Source organism: Euleptes europaea, chromosome 10 (genome assembly GCF_029931775.1).
Source record: "Euleptes europaea isolate rEulEur1 chromosome 10, rEulEur1.hap1, whole genome shotgun sequence".
In the NCBI taxonomy this organism is placed as follows: Eukaryota; Metazoa; Chordata; class Lepidosauria; order Squamata; family Sphaerodactylidae; genus Euleptes; species Euleptes europaea.
The window spans coordinates 57,505,408-57,516,771 of record NC_079321.1 but is presented as its reverse complement, the minus strand read 5'-3'; the positions used below and the strand labels follow the sequence as shown (position 1 = coordinate 57,516,771).

The 11,364-nt window shown below is 40.5% G+C and overlaps 1 protein-coding gene across 1 annotated transcript in view; it reads right to left on the bottom strand.

The window, feature by feature from the left end:
- Positions 1-1,039: 1,039 nt before the first annotated feature.
- The window catches only part of UFL1 (UFM1 specific ligase 1), a 31,921-nt gene continuing 21,596 nt past the window's right edge, over positions 1,040-11,364 (bottom strand). The window contains exons 13-19 of the mRNA XM_056856630.1: positions 9,715-9,835; positions 9,444-9,610; positions 8,181-8,311; positions 7,086-7,166; positions 4,451-4,536; positions 2,803-2,983; positions 1,040-1,272 (exon numbers count right to left, since the gene is read on the bottom strand). Of these exons, the coding sequence (XP_056712608.1) occupies positions 1,057-1,272; positions 2,803-2,983; positions 4,451-4,536; positions 7,086-7,166; positions 8,181-8,311; positions 9,444-9,610; positions 9,715-9,835 (983 nt within the window). The 3' untranslated portion in view covers positions 1,040-1,056. The remainder of the gene's footprint in view (positions 1,273-2,802; positions 2,984-4,450; positions 4,537-7,085; positions 7,167-8,180; positions 8,312-9,443; positions 9,611-9,714; positions 9,836-11,364) is intronic.

The following is an 11,364-nucleotide window of genomic DNA, read 5'->3' as shown; positions in this document are numbered from 1 at the left end:
ATGGTTACTACAAAGCTCCAAAGAACACAAGGGAGAAATGTTATTAAACCATGTGTGTAAACTGGCAGCCATGAGCTTATTTAAAATTTCCTCTTAATGACAACAAAACACACTTTAAGGAATCTCATAATAACCTCAAACTGCTTGTTAAAACATCTTTCCCCCCCCCTCACTAAGGTTACAGGCAGATGTTATATATGAAAGTCACAAAAAATATTCTTTGTTTTTTTCAAACTAACTTTCTAAAAAAAATTCAAGATGATAAACTAAATCTTTGCAAAAAACATTTCATTTTAGCAATTTGTTCTCTCAGTAATGTGAAATTTGCTTTTGGCAATAAGCTAATCTTTCTGATTATGATTAGACCTTCATACAAACAACTAAGAACTGTAACTAGATTCTGTCATACAGGTAAGGGGAGGAAGTGTGTGAGTATCCTGTATACTGACAAATATATATATTTTTTAAAAAAACCATTCAACACAAAGGCAACTCATAAGCTTGCAGATAGATAAGCATTGATAAAAGGATATAAAAGGAACAAAGATAATGGAATATATTAGAGCCAATCACTTTGGTATAGAAAAGTCTAGGTTTTTAAGTTTCAAATAGTTCTCCAGACATGTGAAATATGAAAGCTCAATAAAGCAATATGCAAGCTAAGTTGATTCAACAGAAGGTTTTTTACACTAACATCGTCCAATCCATCCTTTCAGACTAATGCTGTAAACATCGTCTAAACACCTGAGATCGCTTAATTGAGGGAAAACTAAACACATATATTTGTTCAGTCTTTGTATCTTAAAATTCTTTTGAAAAAGTAAAAACCAGCATTGTTGCTGTTATTTTGCCATGTGTTTTCTCATGCCGTATTAAAAAGTACTCCAGTTAAAACAAGCTCCTAACTTACCACCACCAGCTGTGTGATGTTATTACAAGCAGTTTCTAAAAAGCCAAGGCTATTTCAAGCATCATAAACAAAGCGGACATCTTAATTTTCCCCATAAAAAAATTATCCAACTCTCTGAAAAGACTGAATGTGTTTTATTGAGACTATCATTCCTCTGTTACAGATGATTTTCGGGGCCGGAGAACAAGATCTCTGACTGAGGCAGTGAGTTCTTGGAGCTCTTTTCGGATTGCTTCCGTGTTCTCTTCCTCCTCCAGATTGTTATCCACTGAATGGTCATCCCCTTGCCCTATCTTTTTATTTTGGCTTATCAACTGTTTCACTACTAGTCCCTGATATCTGACAAGGGAAGAATGCTGATCCTGGTAAAAATAAATAAATAAAAGAGGTGGTGAGAAAGGCAGCAGCTGATGAAACTGAAAAACAACAGGTCGTATGTTAAAAAAAATGGAGGGAGAACATGCAGGCAGAAAGAACGGACTTCAGAGCTTAGTGATATACACATCTTAGTCTGTCTATATAACAGAATTGGGCAATGCTATCTTTAATGCTTGATTTTATTTTTGTTACATGTTTTTATTACATTATTACTTTTGCGGCTTTCACAGGAAGGCCATTTGAACCGCAAATAAAGATCAATCAAGTTCACAATGTCAATAAGCAAACAGACGGCAAGACAGCCTTCACCAAATATTTGCTCTATTTAGTTAACAAATAGGAAACACACCTTGACAAAATAGTAAGCACACCACATTACTCCAACAGAAGGGGGATGATTTTTAACTTATTTCTGAGTATATGCCAATAAAGGTCGAGTGATTGATTGATTTTTAACTACTAACAGAGTGTGAGGCAGAAATAAAGAATATCAAATATTGTCGAAGGCCTTCAAGGTCAGAGTTCATTGGTTCTTGTAGGTTATCCGGGCTGTGTGACCGTCGTCTTGGTATTTTCTTTCCTGATGTTTCGCCAGCAGCTGTGGCAGGCATCTTCAGAGGAGTAACACTGAAAGACAGTGTCTCTCACAGTGTCTCTCACTTTTAAATTTTCTTTTGGAAAAATGGGGAATTTGGCCCTATTGAAAACAACGAGGCTGCGCCAGCAAAAAGCTGGCACAATGCTGCTTTGGAGGGGGTGTTCTCGGCCCGAAAGGGGTCAGGAAGCTGCCTACTGGCAGCTTGGCGTGAGGCCAAGCCAGTGTCCATGGGCCGCACTGCCACAGCAGTGCAGGGAGGCCGGCGTGAGCATCCCAATGCCCGTGTCCCTGCCTTTTGTGGCTGAGCAAGCGGCCTGGACGCTGGCCCGGACACCGGCGCAGAAGTGGCCCGGACACCGGCGCAGGTACTTGCATTCCTCCTGAGCTCTTTCCGGCCAAGAGCTCAGGAATGGGCTGTAACTATTTTTAAACTAAGGCAGTCATTACTTTTCAGATCCTGTCTTATGAGAACTACAGCTGAATTCTGTTGAAGATGAAAGCTATGAAGTGAAATGATGCATTTTATTGCCAGCATTAAAACAGCCCACACCACACAGAAGTGAAATGATGCATTTTACTGCCAGCATTAAAACAGCCCAAACCACACAAAACAAATATTAATAGTTGATACTACAAAATTCCCATCTTAAGTCTTTTTTCAAGTTCAGTGGACCATACGCCTAACTTACCTTCCAAAATTAGTTTATTCTATTATCCAACCGCTTCACTGTGCATTATTCCATTATACGTGGGGGAGGGGGGAACTATTCAACCAAAGAAACAAATGCTACGATTTACTTATTTGAAAAGTGAATGCAAGTATATTCTTATCTTTTGTAAACAGGAAAATAGTCTACAGAGTGGAAGCTCCAGTTTTTTTTAAAAAAAACCCTCAATTGGTCTTCACTATAAATACCTCTGGGATCTTTGTACTTAAGAAAGTAATTATCTGTGGTACACATCTTCCTGGTGCATGAAGCATGCAATGAGTAGAGAACTGGAAGAGCAAGACTGATGTCAGATGGAGAACAAGGGCTGGATCGTCCGTGACTTTCAGCTGTTCAACCAAAGCTTGTCTGTGCTGGAACAGGATTTGCCTAAGGAACAGGAAATAAGCTTAAAACTGGCTTTCATCAGTTTCATTACCTGCAGATTTGGGATAATGATAATTACATTTGTGAGACTCTGTGGTCTAGTGGACACACTGAACTTGAACCTGGGGCACCATAGTTGAAAAAGGCAGCTTTGTGGTATGCTTTCTTCTGGGTAGCATTTAATAAGGCAATCTCACTCAGGCTCACATTTCCCCATTTGCACAGTTGTGACAACAGCGGATTACAATTGTATAACTTTGCTCCTTAAAAAAGAACCATAAAGAATAACTTACTGACGCTAAATTGCCAAGAACCATTTTACCAAATACATTACTCTATTTTTTTTTTTTGGGCCGTCAAGTCACAGGTCACTTGTGGCGACCCTGCTGTTTCAAGGCAAGAGACCTTTGGAGGGGGTTTGCCATTGCCTGCCTCCGCGTCATACCCCGGTATTCCCTGGGGGTCTCCCATCCAAATATTTGCCAGGGGTAAGGCTGAGAGTGTGTGCCTGACCCAAGATCACCCAGTAAGCTTCCATGGCAGATTCAAACCCATGGGGATTCAAACCCAGTTTTCCCATATCCTAGTCCAACATTTTAACCACTACACCACGCTGGCTCTCATTACTCTAAATATATTACTCTAAATACTTCTGAGTTGCAGTGATGTTAAGGCCAGATGGTAGCTGTTACAGCAAAATTAAACAGGACTCTGGTGGCACCTTCATTGGGTGCATGAGCTGTGACTCACAACATTTTACACTGGAATTAATTCTGTTAGCCTCTTAGGTGCCACTGGACTAATTATGACAAAGGGGCTCTATTGATCTAGAACATCTGGCTATAACAGCCAGCACTGCAATTCAGGATGTCCAGTTGGTGCTGAGGAATACCCTGTAAAGAGTATGTATTACCACAATGCACCAGAGTAACTGCTATAATCTCCTGACTTGTTAGAGATAAATCTTTAACTCTTCAGTTACTTTCGCTGGACTAATTTTTATTATTCAAACACGGCCTAACCAATCAGTCACAGCAGAAGCTGTCAAATAGTAGTAAAGTCCATTGATTTTCCAGAGACAAATATGTGCTAAGCCTGGCTGAAATACCAGCTCAATTTCTGAAGTATGATTTTTGTAATTTCTGATTAAGCAAGCCACGCTGCCTCCAAACATGAAGGTTACCTGTATGGCTGATAGTAAAGAGTTCTATGAATGGATCTGAGGTCAAGGAGGTAAGAAGAGCTTCGGATGAGTGGGAAGGTGTGGTAGGAATCACTGAGGGAAGGTGTGGTGGGAATCATTCCCAACAAATGGGAGAGCAAGACATGTAGAACTCACACTTCTGTGGGCAGCCACTGATTATTATACTGCTGCACTGATTATCAGGGCAAACTCTCCAATATAAAAGCAGAGAAATTGCTCCTATCATGGAAGCCCTAAAGCAAAAAACTAAATTGCAGGAGATGTACCTTTCTTTCTTCTTATCTCCCCTTTTCACCATAATATCACAAGCTTCGGTGGCAGCATCAAGAGCAGTCAGAAATTCTTCTAAACTCTTCAAAACAAACAAGCAAAAACAAAATACTTAAGACCTTCATGTCCTTTCCATTCACGCCCATTCAAATTCTGGTAATTTCCCCAGCACTCTAAACATTTTTGTTAATGCAGAAATGAAAATGAAGAGTATCCGATGGAAGAAGGAATTCAAAGCAAGTGAATGCATTCAAGTATGCTGCTCATACTTGTAGCAATCAAGTATTTATTATTTTCTTCTCGTCAAAGACCCCAAAGGAACCGCTTCCTTTCCCATAAAGGTCAACATGTGGCCATTACCTATTTGTAGTCATCGCCAGTTTTCCAGCTTCCGAGAGAGCCATTTAGTAGCCTGCAACATACTGTGTGTGTTAAGTGCCGTCAAGTCGCTTCCGACTCATGGCAACCCTATGAATGAAAGTCCTCCAAAATGTCCTATCTTTGACAGCCTTGCTCAAATCTTGCAAATTGAAGGCTGTGGCTTCCTTTATTGAGTCAATCCATCTCTTGTTGGGTCTTCCTCTTTTCCTGCTGCCCTCAACTTTTCCTAGCATACTATCTTTTCCAGTGACTCTTGTCGTCTCATGATGTGACCAAAATACGATAGCCTCAGTTTAGTCATTTTAGCTTCTAGGGTCAGTTCAGGCTTGATTTGATCTATAACCCACTGATTTGTTTTTTTGGTAGTCCACGGAATCCGTAACACTCTCCTCCAACACCACATTTCAAAGGAATCTATTTTCTTCCTATCAGCTTTCTTCACTGTCCAGCTTTCACACCCATACATAGTAATAGGGAATATGATGGCATGAATTAATCTAGTCTTGGTGGCCAGTGACACATCCTTACACTTCAAAATATTTTCTAGCTACTTCATGGCTGCCCTTCCCAGTCTCAATCTCCTTCTGATTTCTTGGCTGCAGTCTCCCTTTTGGTTGATGGCGGAGCCAAGGAATAGAAAGACTTGAACAATTTCAGTTTCCTCATTGTCAACCATAAAGTTGTGTAATTTTCCTGTAGTCATTACTTTTATTTTCTTGATGTTCAGCTGTAGTCCTGCTTTGGCACTTTCTCTTTTAACTTTCAGCAGTAGTCGTTTCAAATCTTCACTATTTTCTGCCAATAATGTAGTGTCATCAGCATATCTCAAATTATTAATGTTCCTCCCTCCAATTTTCACTCCACCTTCATCTAAATCTAATCCAGCTTTCCTAATTATATGTTCTGCATGTAGATTGAAGAGCTAGGGAGATAAAATAAATCCTTGTCTGACACCTTTGCCAATTGGAACCATTCCGTTTCTCCTGATTCTGTTCTAACTGTGGCCTCTTGTCCAGAGTACAGGTTGCGCATCAAAACGATCAGATGTAGTGGCAACATACTAACTGGATGTAAATGCAGCACTGAGAAGGGCGGAGGAGAGCTCATACTGAGGGACGCTCTCTGGCCAAATAAATACACTTCTAACACAGAGGGGAATTTGACGTTTCCACCACTATGTGCTTTACTGTTCAATCATGTTTTTCCAAATATTTTTTTGATCAGCATAGCTTCTGCAGCTGCTATCCCTCCTTCTTTCCACAGTAAAAAGTGACAGTCGACAAAGTAGAACGTCCACACTGACATATGAAGGGGAGGAGCTGCAATTTGCTCCACAATGACCACAAGGCTTAAAACCTTAAAGCTCCTTTTAAAACATTCCTTTTCCTTCCCATCCATTACTTGTTATAGGGAACCTTTCCCATTGCTGGGATAAAATAATGCCTCGGCTCCGCATGCAGCAGAAAGAGGTGGTAAAGTGAGCTGTACCCCCTTCAGATGACTGGTGAGGAGAATCACATTTTTAATGCTAATCCACATAAAAAAACTGCAAACAAAAATTCAGCACTGTGTGTGTGTGTGTGCGCGTGTCAGGGGGCGGGGGGGGGGGAATCTAGCTGAACCCTTGACATGCTGTATTAGTGTTCCGCTTTTATAGAATTATTAACGTAGGGAGTCTTTGATAAGTGTCATCCCTCACCTGCAGTCTGAAGTGGTAGTCCATTCCACCACTTCATAAGTCTGCCACCTCATTACCACATCACCCTCCCACACGTCTAGCCCAGACCTAAGTCAAACAAGCACAGCAATGCAGTGAGAAAGAATACTTATATTCTTTCAGTGCCACTCCTTATGGCTGAAAGGCAGGACAATGACAGGAATGCCTTTAAGCTCTGTTTCCTCTATTCCTGGTTTGAATTCCATTCTTAACAGCTGGGTTCCTGCTGTTTTAAAGTCACCCTGAGGGTTTTTCACCTAATAGTCACAGTGTGAAGTGATTGATATAAAAAAAATATTATTTCTCTCTGTAGAAACAGATATACACACCCTGGTTTTCTGTAGCTATGAATAAAGTGCTCGTTATGTCTCTTCATGCAATGTACTTAAAATTACTCCAAAAGCTGTTTAGCTACTCAGGCCACCCCATTTTGAAACTGATTATTAATGACACAAATTAAGAATACAAAAACGTGTAATAAACTAAAAACAGTGAAGAAACTAAAATTCTGCTAGTTTATGACTGGAATTTACCTTGCCATTCAGAGAAATGTGGAGCTTTGTTAGAGGGCTTCTCATCTCTTCCTGCAATGTACTTAAAATCTTCTTTCTCATCTATTAAAAGAGTTAGAAGAAGGATGCAAAACACTGAAAATTTCATATAAATAAATAAGTGTAGAGCCCCAAAGGAATAATAGTTCAAGAGATTAGGAAATCTATTTAAGAGATCATGGCATTCAAAACTATACCCTGGTCCTCTGCATGTATTACAGGAGATGGCCTTCTCCCTGAACCTCTCTCTCATACCTTTGTCTCCCCGTTCCATAGCTGCAACCTCCCCAATCTTCGTCTTATCTCCTGATATTATATATTCGGAGTCATGTAAGCCTCAACGCATTGATTGGAATTCAGTTCAGCCACTGGAGCCAGCAGGCGAATGAAGACCCACAGCACATGAATACATGAAATTGCCTTATACTGAATCAGACCTTTGGTCCATCAAAGTCGGAATTGTATACTCAGACCGGCAGCGGCTCCAGGGTCTCATGCTGAGGTCTTTCACATCACTTACTTGCCTAGTCCCTTTAACTGGAGAGGCTGGGGATTGAACCTGAGACCTTATGCATGCCAAGCAGATGCTCTACCACTGAGCCATGGCCCCTCCCAAGCAAGGCATTTTGAAGTCAGGGGACTTAATGATAGGCAGATATGTGAGATAAATCCGTGCAGAATAGCCAGGACACTGGAGGGAAAGTGCCTGCTTGCATTTTACTCAGCAACTGGGCAAAGAGCGGGGAGAGCGGGGTAAAAGTTGAAATAATAAATAAATAAAATAGTGTCTACATGCTTTTTCTTTTATATATACTAATAAAAATGATAGGTACCACCTTTAATAGCATTAAGCGGAACACTCACTGAGGGGGCTTGGAATAGCTCCACGAGGCCTGTGGCTATATGTAGAAGGCTGGGAAAAGCACACATGACTTACATGGCTTGGGGCCAAGGGTCTTGAACTGAAAAATGATGAGCCACTGTGTTAAGAAAACATGAAACTAATCCACAAGCTGGGAATTTAGAAACATCACAAAGCTACTGACATCAAGAGGGCAGAAGACGGTAGTAATATACCTCGCTGGTAACGACAGTGTAGTCTTCTGCTGCCATCATTACATCAGAAGCTAGGAAGTTGAAGATCAAATTAGTAATGTCTGTACAAACAGTCTTCAGCATGTGTTTGGAAATGTTAGTTTGTGTCTCATCTGCAGAAGAGAATTGGAAACCAGCAAATTACAACTTTTGCAAATTTACTCTGGTATCAGTTCATAATCAGAGGAGCGTGCCAAATATATTAGGTGCTGTGAAACACAGGCACGATCGATGCTGCTGCAGTCATCTTGCTTGTGGGCTTCCTAGAGGCACCTGGTTTGCCACTGTGTGAACAGACTGCTGGACTTGATGGACCTTGGTCTGATCCAGCAGGGCCTTTCTTATGTTCTTATGTTCATAATAATTCTCCATATTAACCACCAGCAAACGTTCTATGGGCCATAATTAGGGCTGCCAACCTCCAGGTGGTGGCTGGAGATCTCCCGCTATTACAACTCATCTCCAGACGACAGAGATCAGTTCCCCTGGAGAAAATGGCTGATTTGGCAATTGGACTCTGTGGAATTGAAGTTCCTCCACTCACCAAACCCCACCCTCCTAAGGCTTCACCCCCAAAATCTCCAGGTATTTCCCAAATCGGAGCTGGCAACCCTAGCCATAATACAGATACGTTCATTTCAACAGCTTTTACAAGTTAAAGTATTTGTAACGTCAAGAAGCTTGAAGGACTCATAAAGGCTAGACTAGATTTTTTAAAAATGGTATCTTTTTCAAACAGAGAGAAAACGAACAAACAAATTGGTTCCTATTTGTGGGGCAGAAATTGTCAGGACTCAATCATTAACTTAAAAATATCTGGGGGAAGGAAAAAGTAGACGGGAAGCAGGAAAAAATACAAAAGCACAGCTATGGAAATGAAAAGTTCAAGGAAAAGAGTGGGCAATATTGTCAGAGAAAGGCTTGGAAAAAGAAGCTAAGATACACTAAGAAATATAATAATAATAAACATGTAATAAACCAGCAAGGCTATTTCTGAAGAAGAAAAATGCAGAAGTTAGAATAAAAGCAGGACTCTCAATCACTGCATCTTAGGTAACTAAGAACACTTCTTATTCCTGTTTATATGCAAGGAAAACCTGGAATACTTTCGAAGATGTAACTGCATTTGCGCCTTTTCTGTGTTAGTTTGGCAGTGTTTCTTGTCTTCACCTTTGGTTTCCCCCAGATATAGTTATTCAGTGCACCAACAGTAAATTACCAAAACTATAAATCTATTTACTGTACCTGTAAAATGCTTTGCTCCTTTTTCAAATAACCGGACATTATTGTACAAATTGGAAACTTCTTCCTGCAAGTCTTTGATGGTCTTTTTCCTGCTTGCTCCTGATGAATTAGAAGCTGAGGACATAAACACTGAACGCAGTACTTCCTGATAGCTTTTTGCCAAAGGCCTGAAGAGAAGGGGAATAAAAGAAGGTACGTTAAACAAGAAGAAGGCGGCATTTCTCCAAATCCTGTGGAGGCTGACCCAAGGTAAATAAATGAATGCAATTACCTTACTAGATGGTCAGCAAGTTCTAGTATCAGCTCTTCAGGGCAATCCCTTATGTGTTTTCTTAAAACATCCTCAATCTCTTCTTGGGACATAAAAGGGTTCTCCATGTGTTTGTTCCGATCTGGAATGATAACACTGAACATGACAATACTGGAACATGGTAGCTAGATTTAGTTTAATCCTTCCCCGATCGAAATTGATACAGGAATGCTATAGTTCTTAAAGCCTATATGAAACATGTTCCTCTTAATTTCAGGGGTCTTGCAGGTCACACAAATACAGAGGGCACTAAATACCGACAAACTCAGCAAACTCAGTAAAAAATGTTCTCAGGGCAAACCAAATTATGGAACTATTTTGCATTGTTTATTAAATTGCCATTTACTGTTAGTAGTTTGCCCAGATAGATACTTAACAGAGAAGACATTATCTTAAATAGTACCTGAGAATAAAGTTAACATTTGTTGTTTATTTATTGTTATTCATTTAAAAAGTTTCTATATTTCCTTTCCACCGAATTCACGGTCCCCAAGACAGGAAACATTAAAATATTTCAAACATTAAAAAACATTAAAAATACAAATAAATATACACAATATTTAGAACAATTAAACAAAACGTACAAACACACCAATAGGGAGGAGGACTGGCAGGAGTTCGTGAAGGAACACCAAACAAACAAAAGTCTTCACCTGCTACTAGAAGACAATAGAGGGACACAGATGAATCTCCCTGGGGAGGGAGTTTCAAAGTTTCAGTACCATTGGTTCTTGTAGGTTATCCGGGCTGTGTGACTGTGGTCTTGGTATTTTCTTACCTGACGTTTCGCCAGCAGCTGTGGCAGGCATCTTCAGAGGAGTAACACTGAAGGACAGTGTCTCTCAGTGTCAAGTGTGTAGGAAGAGTAATATATAGTCAGAAAGGGGTTGGGTTTGAGCTGAATCATTGTCCTGCAAAAAGTATCAAAGGTAATGTCCTAATCATTGTCCTGTAAGTATCAAGATAGGACAATGATTAGCACATTACCTTTGATACTTTTTGCAGGACAATGATTCAGCTCAAACTCAACCCCTTTCTGACTATATATTACTCTTCCTACACACTTGACACTGAGAGACACTGTCCTTCAGTGTTACTCCTCTGAAGACGCCTGCCACAGCTGCTGGCGAAACATCAGGAAAGAAAATACCAAGACCACGGTCACACAGCCCGGATAACCTATAAGGACCAATGAACTCTGACCGTGAAAACCTTCGACAATATTTCAGTACCATGACTGAGAACGCCCTTTCTTGGATTGCCACCTGTCTAGCCTCTAGGTTAAAAAGTATATTCCAAATATTCTTCTTCCTACAGTTTCTTGAATATTTGAGACTGACTTCTTTAGTGCCTCTGCAAAGAATACATGTGGATGTATGTGTATTTTACACACACAAATATGAAGAAGAAGAGTTGGTTTTTATGTGCTGACTTTTCTCTGCCACTTAAGAGAGACTCAAACAGGCTTACAATCACCTTCCCTTCCCCTCCCCACAACAGACACCCTGTGAGGTAGGGGGGGCTGAGAGAGTGTGACCGGCCCAAGGTCGCCCAGCTGGCTTCGTGTGTAGGAGTGGGGAAACAAATCCAGTTCACCAGATTAGCCTCCAC